The sequence below is a fragment of the Saimiri boliviensis genome, chromosome 16 (genome assembly GCF_048565385.1).
Source record: "Saimiri boliviensis isolate mSaiBol1 chromosome 16, mSaiBol1.pri, whole genome shotgun sequence".
Classification (NCBI taxonomy): domain Eukaryota; kingdom Metazoa; phylum Chordata; class Mammalia; order Primates; family Cebidae; genus Saimiri; species Saimiri boliviensis.
In genome coordinates, this window is record NC_133464.1 from 77,568,685 (window position 1) to 77,584,037 (window position 15,353).

The 15,353-nt window shown below is 42.5% G+C and overlaps 1 protein-coding gene across 6 annotated transcripts in view; it reads right to left on the minus strand.

Annotated features, from left to right (window-relative positions):
- Nucleotides 1-15,353, minus strand: part of B3GLCT (beta 3-glucosyltransferase) — a 123,230-nt gene that overhangs the window by 33,472 nt on the left and 74,405 nt on the right. For 4 of the 6 annotated variants that reach the window (XR_012514448.1, XM_074387886.1, XM_074387885.1 and 1 more), the window contains exons 14-15: nucleotides 6,668-6,787; nucleotides 1,001-1,145 (exon numbers count right to left, since the gene is read on the minus strand). Coding sequence is in view for 4 of the 6 variants with exons in the window: in XM_074387886.1 (XP_074243987.1) it covers nucleotides 1,001-1,145; nucleotides 6,668-6,787 (265 nt within the window). In the remaining 2 variants the exon portion in view is untranslated. Of the gene's footprint in view, nucleotides 1-10; nucleotides 887-1,000; nucleotides 1,146-6,605; nucleotides 6,788-15,353 lie in introns of those variants that run through there. The other 2 variants (XM_074387887.1, XR_012514449.1) reach the window with 2 other exon arrangements.

Here is a 15,353-nt window from a genome sequence, read left to right on the forward strand (position 1 = left end):
ATTAAAAAAAAAAAAAAAATTAAAAGTTAGTGTGCCTGTAGTCCCTGGTACTTGGGAGACTAAGGCAAGAGGATCATTTGAGCCCAGGAAATCAAGGCTTCAGTAAGCCATGTTTGTGCCACCACACTCCAGCCTGGGCAACAGAGCAAGACCCTGTCTCAAAATAAGTAAATAGTAAGTCAATAAAGCATAAAAACTGTATATTCAATATAAGAAAAGGCACCTAAAATACATATGCATACATGCTTCAAGTTTCAAAAACTTTACATTTCTCGAAGAAGGATTATTAGATGGGTGTGGATCTATGGTTATTTTTAGTTTGTGAACATCCGCTATTATTCTTAGAAGAAAATTCACTGACTTGGTTCTTAAGAGACACTAAAAATAATGCAGAAGGATTTCCTTCTCCAATCCCCAAACTGCAATCTGGTGAGGCTATAAGCAATATCCATCCCTGGTAAACATAATCTCATCTCTTCTCTTCCGTAAAACCCAGAATATACGCTTATTGAGACATCCAACAGCAATTTAATAGATTTTAGCCGTTCAGTTTAATGGCAAGTGAAGGAGAAAAAGCTCAGTAAAAAGTCAGCTAGACAGTGTAAAAACTGAGGATGGTGTAGAATTACATAGACTCAGTGGCCAGTAAGACAGTATTAGGTCAGTCCTATATATTTCTAGACAGCATCCAGTAATTTTTAAATGCTACCAATTGTTTTAACTATAAAGAAAAAAAACCCCAGGTTTTCCGTGGTCCTAATGCGAGGATACTGGTCAAACGCCACTTGGTTTTCAAGATGTTTTTGCCTCCCATATTCATGAGGTACATGCTGTAGTAAGTTCATCAAACAGGGTAACAGTCCTGCAAAGGATGTTCCCTTGGAGCCTGTCAACACAGTTCTTAAGATTGTTTCCAGAACATGTGAAGAGAAGTCAAATCCTTAAGTAGAAGAACATGCTCCCCACCCGCCGTGAGGGAAGAATAAAACCATTTCCTCACCTGATGGAAGAGAGGGCTGTGAGTCACAGGGATTCCCAGGCCACTAAAGCACATTCCCAGGACCATATCATCAGGAGCATCGTTGCTGTAGCACCGACATTTACTGGCAAGAAGTCTCCTGATGGCTTCTCTGCTGAAGACCATTCTAGTGGGAGCCAGAACAGAGAAAGGGGTTAGAGCAGCTCCACAGAGGCCACTGGTGCACAAATGGGCCCCGGGAAACAGGACTCTACTCCTCCAGACTGAGAGGCAATAGGAGCTTTCTATAGTTACTGAGCTCCAGGTAAAACCCTACTTGTTCTCTTTTAGTCTTCTGGCCCTTTCCAACACTTTGGTACCAAGTTCCCATAAAAATTTCTCTTCGTTTTAAAATACAGATTGGTTTCTTGTTCCATTCTGGTCCTAAGGTAGAAATGAATCTTTTCATATCATAAAAAAGCTCAAACACTGAAAGGGCTGAAGGAACTAATATGGTTCACAAGTTCAGTCTCAATCATCTAAGACTTACTTTAAGGCAAAACTATTTAAAATTCATCCATATAGTCACATTGCCACATATAGGGCCTTGCCCACAGCACTCAATAAAAGTTTGATGCATCAAACAAGTGAGAACAAAGTCATCTTTGCAAAGACTCTGTTTCTGGGGGAGGAAGCACTCTGAGTCTATCTCGGAGGAGGGAAAAAGGACACAGAGCTTGAATCCCTGAGCCAAAACCACTGACTCCACGTGCAGCTGGGCTCAGTTCAGCACACTTTACCTAATGCTAGTGGCCAACCCCAGACTGCAACAGTCTAGAACTCCCTCCCTGCCCTTGACTAGACAAGAGAATTTCTTAAGATGTCCTAACAAAATAGGAAGGCACAAAAAGAAACATAGTTCCTGTCAACCACAGAGAAAGGAAAACTGCAAATCTGAAAACCCACCATAAATTGCCTTTCTCTTAGAAAGCCTGCTGTCCCCCAGTAAAACCTCCCTGGCCACACACTCTTTGTGGCTGAGTCAAACTCCTAGACCCAATTGGCCATGCTGGGCTCAAGCTACTAACTCAGGGAAAAGAGCCTATAAGAGAAGATGTGTCGCAAATAAATAGTAAAAATGCTTTTTTTCTTTTGTCAGCATCTAGTAGAATGAGAAAATGAGAAAGACTTATTTTTTGAATCCAGTCTCTGAAAAACTATAGGAAGACGAAATACAAACATGAAACTGTAATTTGTAATTATTTTATACTCTTTCCTACTCACACAGTCTTACATTAATTATTTGCATACACTATGTGGATATGAGTTATTAATAACAATTGTTTATTAGCATGCGGACGAGTTCTTTCCAAATGAAGTTGCTCCCCAAAATGGAAAACGACCAGTCATATCATGGTGGAGGAAAGAACACTTGTCTGCTCTGCCTACCAATTATTAAATATTAAAAAGATGTTGAAAGGCTACAGGATTATTTTATTTTCTTTAACATACAAATGTTTAAAATAAGAAAAGCTGAAATGGGAGTCTGGGACTTGCCCAGGAACATACTGCAGATCAAGAATAAGTAGGAAGGGAACACACATGACAAACATTCCTACCCCTCCTGGCTTTCAGCCAATAAATAGGTCATGGCTGTCTCTTTGGGTAGCGCTGCCTGCAGCCTCTTCCGAGGACACTGTCCAACATCTTATTCTGATGCAGGCATTTGCTCCCAAGGCTGCCAAAAAGGCTGATGATGCGCTACACACAGCTTCCTACCTAAATGCACACATGTAAATAAGTATTTTCAAAAACGGTCAAAACATCACGTTCTCACTTGTAAGTAGGAGCTAAGCTTCATGAGGACTCAAAGGCATAAGAATGATACAATGAACTCTGGGAACTCGGAAGAAGGGTGGGGCGGGGGATGAGGGATAAAAGACTCCACTTTGGGTACAGTATATACTACTTGGGTTAACGGGTGCGCCAAAATCTCAGAAGTCACCACTAATGAACTTATTCATGTCACCAAGCACCACCTGCTCCTCAAAAACCTACTGAAACTAAAAAAAAAAAAAAGGTCAACTGATTTTCTCCAGTACCAAAACTTTCATGGAGAAAGCAACAAAGTGAAAAACAGGTATCTGGATTCAAACAGTGTAAAGGTCTCATGCTCCAAACAAAGCAAAATACCTACACAGGAACCAGAGGAGCCTACAGCCCCAACTTGGCTGTCTCAAAACATCCTTACCTAAGAAGGATGGTTCAAGACAGTGGTTTTCAAAAACTTACTTGACTGTGACCCACAATCAGAAAACAAGAAATTAATTTCACACTGCAACCATTTATATGTTTTGTGTTTAAGTGTGTATGGGTATGTATGAAGCTGAAACAAAAAATTCACAAACAGTTCTTACCCTTATGACATGGAATGCACTCTGATACTTTCCATTTTATTCTATTCCACTCAACAGTTCATTATTTTAAAATGCTGGTTAAGGTCCATGAATTGGTTTTACAAGCCGCTGATTCTGACTTGCTGTTAAAAAGCATATTGGTTCTCAAGCTATAGCCTCAGAACATTCTACTGTAATACTAGAGAAACGAATAGTATGTGTTGCAGCTTTTATCAAAGGTTGAGGTAGGAGCCAACCTCATGAAGAATGTTCCTGCATCTTTGTAGAAGTACTATTAAAAACAGAATATCACATTAGTTAACGTTAGTTATATAAAGATCAGTGCCTCGTGTTTATGGATTTGTTTATTCATTTATTCACTGTGCCTTGGAAAACATGAGTCCCTATGCTAAGAAGGGAGAAAATAATGAGAAATAAAAAACACAGGTGCTGCCTTCAAATAATGCATAATTTAAGTGGAAAATAGAAAAGTAAATAGGCAATTAAATGATAATGGTTTGCAAAATATGCTATGAAGGTACATTAGAAATGCATTAAACCCAGATTTGAGAGGCTAGACTGGGCTAAAGGCATTCAAGAGGAAATAAGTGATAGCTATGATGAATCCAAAAGAACAAGGAGGAACTAGACAGGCAGGAAGTTGGGGAAACAATGCTATGCAGAGACCAGCAAATGCCATATCTTCGGAGGAGAGGAAAAGAAACAGTGCTTCAGAGAATCTGAAACAAGTTCAGCAAGAGTTCTTTAAAGGTGAGGGTGTAGACGGATGAGGCTAGACAGGTGAAACAGCATCTGCCAAGATCATGAGAGGCCTTACAAGCCTTGAGGAGTGTGAACTTGATCCTAAAGGCAATGGGAGAAGTTCTACTGCCAGTTAGGATATCAGAGGATGCAAAAGACTTTCCTGCCATGGTAACACTAAAAAATATTCAAATAACAGGAAAATCATATGTAATTATGAAATTGAAGAGAGGTAAATGCCACAAAGCTTAAATGAATGAATTTCTAGAGAGAAAAATCCTTGCTAGAGGAGTGGCAAGCCAGCCATGGCAGCTTTCAGCAGAGTAGAAGAAAAAAGTCTTCTTGGGTCTTTAGCCCCAAGGCAGTGGCCTCAGCAACACCCGGGAAGGCTGTCAATCAGATGAACTAGAGATGATTAAAACTGATGACTCATCCCAGATAAACTTGACTCTTATTAAAATCTGAATGATCATTTCTTTGTCTTTGATGTCAAAAGCAGAAAAGGGTTCACATTCTGGGGGAAAAATAAAGACAATGAGAAGCCACTGAGGGCCTCTAAGCAGCGGGGAGAGAGGACCAGATCTGCTTTTAGAAAGGTCCCTCTGACTACAGTATGGACAACAGCATGGAGTAGAGTTCAAGACAAAAATGTAGGGAGAACTGAAGGCTGTGGCAGGAACTCATACAGGCGATGACAGTGACCTGGTTGAGATTACTGGAGGTGGAGAGAAGTATTGAGGGAAGAGAGAATTAGGAAATAAAATGGATAGGACTAGGTGATTCAGTTGATTGCAGGGAGTGGGGAAGGAAGAAGAGAAAGGGTAAGAGCTGACTCAAAGACTCCTGGGATAAGAACTCATTTATACCAATGTCTACCCTGAGAGAGGGACACTGGAAGAACAAATCAGGGGTTAGTCAGAAATGACAAGGTGCTGAGTATGATGTGTCTGTTAATCAGCTAAGCAGAGATGCCCTTTGGTGGATCTGTGAAATCTGGAGGCCAGCAGAGAGTTCTAGGCTGCAGATCAAGATCTGGGTGCATCAAGCCATGGGGTGGGTAAGATCACCCAGGGACAACACAGGGTGAGAAGAGACTAGAAAAGATGCCTGAGAAACATACATTGAAACTGAGAAGGAATGACCAGAGAGAAAAGGATGAACAAAGATAGGATGGCGCTCTGGAAAGCAAGAGAAAGGAGTGTTTCAGTCAACTGTGTTAAAGGCTGCTAAGAGGTGAAATAGAAAAAAAACTGTAAACGATTAATTTGATTTAGCTACAGCAAGGTTGTTGGAGACCTTGGTGAGGTAGTTTAGGAGGCTGGGAATTTATGATTCTTAGAACGCTAAGCGTAGAGCTGAGGAAAGAGCAGTGAACTCAAGATGTTCCACGGGGGAGGAAGGAGACGGTAGGATGGTGCTGAGAAGTTTTAAGATGGAAACTAGAGGTGGTAGGAAGTACCTCGGAGCAAAGTAGAGGCTGAACACAGAAGTTAAAGGTGTCACCTTGGTGGTCTAGCAGGGCCTGCCACAGACAAGGGAAGGGGAGCAGTGACAACTATGCAATGTATTTGCAAATCTGGCACTGGCCTGTGAGCTCCTGTGGGGAAGGGGCTGTGCAGCTTTCATCTGTGTGCTCCTCGTGCTCAGGTTTGGTTATTACTACAAAAGAGCCACCTCCATAACCATGTTATGTTCATGACTGAATCAGCTAGACCAAATCAGGATGTGTGTAGTATGACTGTTGAGATCCTGCAGGTTCCCGTAGAAACTGTTCCAATCTAGGGAATTGCAAAGTAGGAACATAAGGTCCTAGCCCTCCAGAAGTGTATACTCCATAAGATTGTAAACTAGAATGCTGCCTGGCACACAGCAAACAAGCAACAAATATCTACTGAATGCATTTAAATGACTATAGTTGGTAAGTTAGGATTCTGCCTACACGCACCAACAGTAAGGTTATAGAAGTAATAGGGAAGACTAACTGCTTAACTGATTTACCCATATCTATCAAGTTAAAATCTTTCTTCATAAGAGATTAGGTAGATGCTTCATTTAAAGCATTGATTTTTAACTGTTATTTAAAACCTGCAAATCCTACACAAATATCACTTAATTGCCTAAGTAAGCTTCTATACTGCACTTTCCCCAAAGGTGATTTATTAAGCACTGCATAATTTAATAGTCTAATAGCTTATTCTCTGAGAATAAAATCTATAACCAATTTTTTTTTCCCATTTAAAGGGACAATCAGAACTAGTTGGCTGCCTAGAAGCAACCATTGTTAGGGACATTCTAGCTAGCATGACATACTTTTTTATGATCATTGCTTCAAGGACTAAAATGTTCTTTACTATGTGCAAAGTTTTCATATTTAGCAAATATAATGTTTTCAAAATAAGCAAATATAATGTTCACTTTCCTATTATAGTAACAACCACCATTCACAGAGTACTCACATATCAGTATAGATCCTAGTGCCAGAGACCCACCTCTCATGTGGCAAGGAAAGTTTATGTCCAAAGTAGCTGAAGAAAGCTGTGATCATAGTTACCCTCCTCCTCCCGTGACGTAGCTGTAGCCGCCAGTGCCCAGGCCATAGCCGTAACGCTCTCCCAGAAACACAGGCTCGCTGGAGTCGTAACAGCTAAGCAGGTGCTGGAGCCTGGAGATACTGAGATGTCAAAGGGAACACAAATCACAATGACTTGATTTAGGAATAGTTTATAGTTCTTACATCCCACTATGTATACTGTGTTATACTAAACGGAAACATTTAAGAGAAGAAATTTGAACGACTTACAGAATGATTTTTTTAAACAAACAAAAAAGAATGCATGAACACTGTACATTACTGGAAACAAGAGAGAAACTGAAACACGAGGGGCTTGTTCCTCGGTTTTTACAAGCCCCTGACACAATATGGCTGCCTGATTTGTGTCGTGAGGGCAGCAGGTTACTGAAGTGAAGGTGGCCAGTGTGCTCTAGATCTCATTTCTACCAATCTTGTTCCCCAGTGAGTGTGAACTAATCCTCACATCTATTCGGATAAACTTGGTATTTTAAAAAATTCCTGATAGCCTAAAAAGGAGCTATAGAGGTGCAAATGCATGTTAGACCCCTGGCTGGCAGGTGGGGAAGAGAATTTGGACAGTGAGGCTTTCCTGGAAATCCTCAGATAATGACGCAAGACCATGCTTCTGTTTCCCTCAGTAAGGCCACCTGAGTCTAAGAACATTTTGTGTCAGTTTGCTTATAATTTTGAATACCTTTTGTTCCCTATCTCCCTTTATCGCATGTCAGCAACAATAACTTACAAAAGGCAGTGTATTAGTCAGGGTTCTCTAAGTGAGACTATCTGTGAGTTGGCCAGAAAAATGCCTGCAACTACAGCTGCTGTTTGGATGAAAAAACGATTTTATAGGAAAACAAAATTTAAAAATAACTCTTTTGAGTAGACATGAAGGGTAGTGCTAAGAAAGGCTATTTTTTTCTATGTTTAAAGAATTTATACCACTTAGAAATGTCCTTTCTGCCCATAAGCCTGTAATATCAAAAGCAAGTTAGTTACTCCTAAGATACAATGGAGATACAGAGGATATAGCGGGCAAACATTCCTGTTCCAAATGGGAGAAAATGGCCATAACAAAGGGGCCACAGGCCCCATGCAAGTCCAAAACCTACCCAGGCAATCATTAAATCTTAAATCTCCAAAATCTCCTTTAACTCCATGTCTCACATCCAGGACACGTTGATGCAAGAGGTAGGCTCCCAAAGCTTTAGGCAGCCCCACCCCTGTGGCTCTGCAGGGGACAGCCCCCATGGCTGCTTTCACAGGCTGGCATTAAGTGCTTGTGGCTTTTCCAAGTGCATGGAGCAAGCTGTCACTGGATCTGCCATTCTGGGGTCTGGAGGATGGTGGCCCTCTTCTGATAGCTTCCCTAGGCAGTGACTAGGCAGTGTCCCAGTGAGGACTCTGTATGGGGGCTCCCACACCACATTTCCCTTCTGCAGTGCCATGGCAGAGGTTCTTCATGAGGGCCCTATCCCTACAGCAGACTTCTGCCTGGACATCCAAGTATTTTCATACATTCTCTGAAATCCAGGCAGAGGTTCTCAAACCTCAACTCTTGTCTGCTGAGTACCTGCAGGCCCAACAACACTATGCGGAAACGGCCAAAGCATGAGGCTTGCACTCTGTAAAGCAAAAGCCCAAACTGCACCTTGGCTCCTTTTAGCCATGGCTGGAGCTGGAGCTGGAGCATCTGGGTCACAAGGCATCAAGTCCCAAGGCTGTACAGAGCAGTGGAAACCTGGGCCAGGCCCATGACACCATTTTTCCCTCCTAGGCCTCTAGGCCTATTATAAAAGGGGTAGCTGTGAAGATCTCTGACAAGTCCTGTAGACATCTTCCCTATTGTCTTGGTTATTAACATTCAGCTCCTTGTTATTTATGCAATTTTCTGCAGCTGGCTTGAATTTCTCCTCAGAAAATGGGGTTTTCTTTTGTACCTCATAGTCAGGCTGCGAATTTCCAAACCTTTATGCTCTGCTTCCCTTTTAAACATTAAGTTCGAATTTCAAACCATTTCTATGTGAATGAATATGACTGAATGCTTTCAGAATAAGCCAGGTCACATAGTGAGTGCTTTGCTGCTTAGAAATTTCGTCTGTCAGATACCCTAAATCACCTCTCTCAAGTTCAAAGCACCACAGATCTCTAGGGCAGAAGCAGAATTCCACCAGTCTCTTTGCTAAAGCACAGCAAGAGTGACGTTGGCTCCAGTTCCCAGTAAGTTCCTCATCTCCATCTGAAACCACCTCGGCCTGGACTTCATTGGTCAAAACTATTCAACAAGTTTCTTTCTAAACTTTCACTCATCCCTCTGTCTTCTTCTGAGTGCTCCAATATGTTCCAACCTCTGCCTGTTACCCAGTTCCAAAGTCACTTCCACATTTTTTAGTATCTTTTTAGCAAAACCCCACTCCTGGTACCTATTTAATGCATTAGTTTGTTTTCACACTGCAGATAAAGACATACTCAAGACTGGAAAGAAAACGAGGTTTAATTTGACTTACAGTTCCACGTGGCTGGGAGGTCTTACAATTATAACAGAAGGTGAAAGGCACTTCTTACATGGTGGCAGCAAAAGACAATGAGAAAGAAGCAAAAGTGGAAACCCCTGATAAACCCATCAGATCTCATGAGACTTAGTCACTATCAGGAGAATAGCATGGGAAAGACAAGCCCTCATGATTCAATTACCTCCCACTGTGTCCCTCACATAACACGTGGAAATTCTGACAGATGAAAATTCAAGTTGAGATTTGGGTGGAGACACAGCCAAACCACATCATTCCACCCCTGGCCCCTCTCAAATTTCATGTCCTCACATTTTAAAATCAATCATGCTTTCCCAACAGTCCCTAAAGTCTTAACTAATTTCAGCATGAACTCAAAATTCTGTAGTCAAGTCTCTCAACTGAGACAACACAAATCCCTTCTGCCTATGAGCCTGTCAAATCAAAAGCAAGTTAGGTCTTCCTAGATACAATAAAGGTATAGGCATTGGGTAAATACAGCAGTTCCAAATGGGAGAAATTGGCCCAAATGAAGGCGCAACAGGCCCCATACCAGTCCAAAATTTAACAGGGCAGTCAAACTTTAAAGCTCCAAAAGGATCTCCTTTGACTCTATGTCTCACATTCAGGTGACAGTGATACAAGAGGTGGGTTCCCATGGTCTTTGGCAGCTCTAACCCTGTGGCTTTGCAGAGTACAGCCTCCCTTCTGCCTGCTTTCAGGGGCTGACATTGAGTGTCTGCAGCTTTTCCAGACACACGGTGTAAGCTGTCAGTGGATCTATCACTCTGGGGTCTAGAGGACAGTGGCCCTCTTCTCACAGCTCCACTAGGCAGTACCCCAGTAGGGACTCTGTAGGGGCTCTGACCCCACAGTTCCCTTCCACACTGCCCTAGCAGAGGTTCTCCATGAGAGCCCGCTCCTGCAGCAAACTTTTGCCTGGGCATCCAGGCATTACTACAGATCTTCTAAAATCTAGAAAGAGATTCTCAAACCTCAATTCTTAACTTCTGTGTACCTGCAGGCTCAACATCACACGGAAGCTGCCAAGCTTTGGGGCTTCCATCCTCTGAAGCAACAGCTTGAGCTGTACCTTGGCCTCTTTCAGTCATGGCTAAAGTGGTCAGGATGCAGGACAAGTCCCTAGACTGCACACAGCATAGGGACTCTGAGTCTAGCCCACAAAACCACTTTATCCTCCTAGGCCTCTGGGCCTGTGACGCAGGGGGAGGGGCTGGAATGAAGGTCTCTGACATAGCCTGGGGACATTTTCCCCATGGTCTTGGAGATTAACATTAGACTTCTTGCTACCTATGCAAATTTCTACAGCTGGCTTGAATTTCTCTCCAGAAAATGAGTTTTTCTTTTCTATTGCATGGTCAGGGTACACATTTTCAAAACTTTATGCTCCACTTTCCTTATAAAACTGAATGCCTTTAACAGCATCCAAGTCTGCTATTGAATGCTTTTCTACTTAGAAATTTCTTCCACTGGCCAGGAGCAGTGGCTCACGCCTATAATCCCAGCACTTTGGGAGGCCGAGGCCGGTGGATCATGAGGTCAAGAGATCAAGACCATCCTGGTCAATATGGTGAAACCCGGTCTCTACTAAAAATACAAAAAATTAGCTGGGCATGGTGGCGCGTGCCTGTAATCCCAGCTACTTGGGAGGCTGAGGCAGGAGAACTGCCTGAACCCAGGAGACGGAGGTTGCGGTGAGCCGAGATCGCGCCATTGCACTCCAGCCTGGGTAATAAGAGCGAAACTCCATCTCAAAAAAAAAAAAAAAAAAAAAAAGAAAGAAAGGAAGAAAGAAATTTATTCCACCAGATACCCTAAATCATCTCTCTCATGTTCAAAGTTTCAGAAATCTCTAGGACAGGGACAAAATGCCACAAATCTCTTTGCTGAAACATCCAAGAATCACCTTTACTCCAGTTCCCAACAAGTTCCTCATTTCCATCTGACATCACCTCAACCTGTAGTTTATTGTCCATAACAGTATCATCATTTTGGACAAAGCCATTTATGTCTCCAGGAAGTTCCAAACTTTCCCACATTTTCCTGTCTTCTTCTGAGCCCTCCAAATTTCTCTAAATATTCACCAAGAAATCTATTCTCACAGAGCAATACTAACATTAAAAGTTCTGGTGTCTCATTTTTTGGTGGGAAGGATGGGTAAGAAGAAAACAAAGTACCAGAAAAGATCACTTTTCCCATCCACACTCATGAGTCTTACAAAAATACCCTAGCTAATAAAGCTAAAGCTGAAATAGAAAAAAACAAATTTAATATATGAAAAGAAACTCTGACCAGTGACAAATGTTGGTGCTCAAAGAATCCACAAGACTCCCAATCAGATTTATATCTGTCTGAAGGTGAAGGCCTCTAATAACACTGATGGTTTCTGAGTGACGAGAAAAATGTACTTAGAACACTATCCTGTTTTCAGCATAAGCTGACTCTAGGACTGCCTCGTATTAACAGTGGTGTAAAGATCTGGTCTGCTGTTCTCTACAAAAAGCTTGCTATTAAATTCTGCTGTTTTATCACTGGTTTTGTTTAGTATAGTTGCCAATGATTTTCTGACTTTTAATTCTTATAGATAGAGCTCCTTAAACCTTTGTAATTCAGTTTTATTAGTCTTCTGCAAAGTTTTCATTTTTAAGAGTTCAGATTTCAGATCTCTCAGCTCCCTCCGACTTCTTATTGAAGCAACTTTATTCTCTCTCAAATAAGTTCTCTTAAGATGTTGCTTGTGTCTGCAAAGACAGATTTCCTTTTAACTTTTCTACTATATCTTGCTTACTCTTTCTTTGGTATCCTTGTTTTACTTGAACATGTTCTACAGAATTTGTTTCCATATAAGTTTGGGGGCTTTCTATTTTTACTCTGTAGTCAAGATAATCCCTCCTCTAGAGACTTCTGCTTTCCAATGTATTTGCTCACTTTATCTTAGTCATTTTAATACATTTGTTCTATTCACTTCGTTTAACACTGTGTTTTGCTTACACATAGAGCACCCCTGACTTAAGTTAACTTCATCTTAGAAAAAGACTCCATCTTACATTTGATTAGGCACTTTGCCAACAGGGACCAGATGTTTTGCTTGGTCAATAAAGACTCTATTCAATCAAATGAGAACATAACCAAGCATACTTCTCCATTTTCAGTCCTTACCAAAGGACTTTGTGGCCATAGAAAGAGCAAGAGTCCAGCAGTTCAAATGGCCATCTTAACTGAGTCTGGCTGTCACTGTGATAAGCATCTGGCATCTACCACTAAAGACTCTGCCCACATCAAAGTCTCTTCCTTGCAAGATTGAAGGACTGCCTGGCCCAGACCAGGATATTCTTTTTGTCTATGTCTCTCTCCCTGGAGTGGTTCATTAAACATTTTTCCTATATCCTTTCTCTTGATGTTAAATATTACTTTCTTATGGGATGCTTAATCTATAAAATTATATATTAAGTATATTATTATGGTTTGCAATATTGACTGACTTGTGGAGTCGCTTGAACCTGTGTGCCTGTGGCTCTACCAACTGAACAGGAAGTAATGAGCACTGCCTCCTTCGGAACTCCATGTAGCTCATGGCTTTTGTGACTGAAATAGCATCAGTAAAAGTCTGACATTCTGGAATGACATAAAGACGTGTGGACCTGGTTATCCCGACCTGGTGCCACGCACGAGCACTTAGGTTTCTTTGTACAGATTCTAAAGCCATCATCTTTTCTCTGAGAGCCTCTCTTATATGATGGAGAACAATTTCTAGGCTACTGAATTTACTTTCAGCTTTACAAAGTGGTTGAGAAAGAATATGGTTATCTTTCGGGTTAGTCGCATCCAAATTCATTATGTTCTACAAACAAAACTATTCATCTCTTGCTCTCAGGAAAGCATGTTCTAGGTCTCTTTTTGATGTGTGACAGATCACAATCGTGGAGAGCAGCAACCAGTCTAGCATGGTAGAATTCAACCCTGTTTCCAGTATTTCCTTGTTTTGTTTCCTTTCTCTAGTTTAGAATTGAGCATTATATTCTTGCTGTCAGAACCCTGAGCTGCCCACTATCCTGGTGTGATATTATGATTATATATTGATATAGTTGGGCTATGTAAAAATGGGCCAATACACATAGATTGGTTCTCATCCAGAGCTTCTGGCTCTTAACTCCCACAGCCCTTGTTAGTCTTTTGTTATAATGCTGGGTTGTTGTATTAGGCCTCAGGAGCAGACCTCAGGAAACAATCTCTCTCTGACCTTCTCTTGTTGACACAAGATTCTTTCAGTGCTGCTTCACCAGCTAGAAATATCCATGGCTGGCTGGCAGCACATCTGGCCGGGGCCTCACTTGGCTCTGGGCTCACCCACTAGACTTGCTCTGCCCACTCGGCCTGGCAGGTTGCGCTTAGCTCATGTTACTGTCCCAGGTTCCACATCTGCTGTGGCTCTGTGCTTAGCCCACAGCTGGGTTGGGCATGCTGTGACTGGCTTCTGCCTTGGGTGCTAGCATCTGGACAAGGGGTGGGGGACACAGCAGCACCTGAAAACTTGGAAGATGACTGCAACTGTGGAGCCCTAAGGAATATTATACCCTTTTGCTTAGGGAGTCCTAAGCTCTGAGCCCCCAGGAAGTGTCATAGCTTGTTTGTGTTATAGTTCATTCATTCCTACCACCTGCATGCTTTGGTGAACAGGGACATGTCCCAACTTATTTGGTCCTGCCAGCCCACTCCAGCCCGTGACTCCTGGGCTGGCCCAGCCCCACTGCTGCCAGTTCCCATTACATGGGGCAGCCATGCAGCACCAGCAAAGAGTGAAAGGATTATGGTATTACAGCTCCAGCTCAGGGAATCCTGAGGTCTAGGCTCCCAGAAGGCTTGTTGCTCTGGTGAACGGGAGTGTGTCACCACCCTCAGCTCGGTGAGCCAGCCAGGAAAGTGTTACAACCCTTTTCACTCCCACTGTTCTGTGTGTCCCAGGTTCTCGTCCCACGTCCAAGGGGAATGAGGTTATGCAGACACTGAAGAGTGAGCAAGGTAGAGTAGGGTTTTACCGAATGAGAGAACAGCTCTCAACATGAGAGGGAACCCAAGGTGGATAGTCCTCTGTGTGAGAGGACGCCTTAAGGCAGGTAGTCTCAACATGTGGCTGAGTCTGGAGCTTTTATGGGCTCAGGATGGGGAAGTGTGTGCTGATTGGTCCATGGGTGGGGCTGGGAAAAACACCATCTCTTTGGCTAAAAGGCATCGAGGAAGTTCTCACTCCTAGTTGTGGACTCTACCCTGAGCTGGCAGCCTGGCTGTCACACTTCATTCAGGCTGTCTTTGGCTTGAAGGTTGGGTTTCCCTGGGGACCTGTCCCTTTCTGCCTAGGAATTTGTGTGCCTCCTGCTGCTATCAATGTCCTTGTACCTGCCTGAGGTAGAAATTTAATCTGACTGTGGGTCAAAAGACTCTAATTCCAAAGAATGTCTTCCCTCATAATCTAGAGAAGGAAAGACTATACAGAGACACCAAGAAAAGTCTGAATAAGCAGGCCTTTCTGGGTTTAGAACATGTGCTTTTTGTTAATCACATTTTTACATGGTTGTCTATCTTGTCTATATAATGAAGCCTCCAAAAAACTCCAAAAGGACAGGGTTTGAACAGTTCCTGGATAGCTAAACATGTGCAGGTTCCTGGGGGTGGTGCACCCCAGGAGGACATGAAAGCTCCACACTCCTCCCTCCATACCTTGCTCTACACATCTCTTCATCCTCATCCTTGGTAATATCCTTTATAATAAACCAGTAAATGTTTAAGTATTTCCCTGAGTTCTATGAGCTGTTCCAGCAAGTTAAGGAACCCAAAGAAGGGGCTGTGGGAATCCCAACCTAAAGCCAGTCAGTCAGAAGACATGGAGGTCTGGGCTTGTGACTGGTGTCTCAGTCTTGGGGACTGAGCCCTCAACCTGTGGGATCTAAGGCTATTGCCAGGCAAACGGTGTCAGAGCTAATTGAATTAGAGAACACTCAGCTGGTAGAGGATTGTATGTCTGCTAAGGGGAAGAAATACCCACATATTTTGGGGTCACAGAAGTCTTCCTCATTGATTGTTGTGGTATAAGCACACAGGAAAAAAAAAGTTCTGAGTGTTTTTCAGGAACAATTAATGTT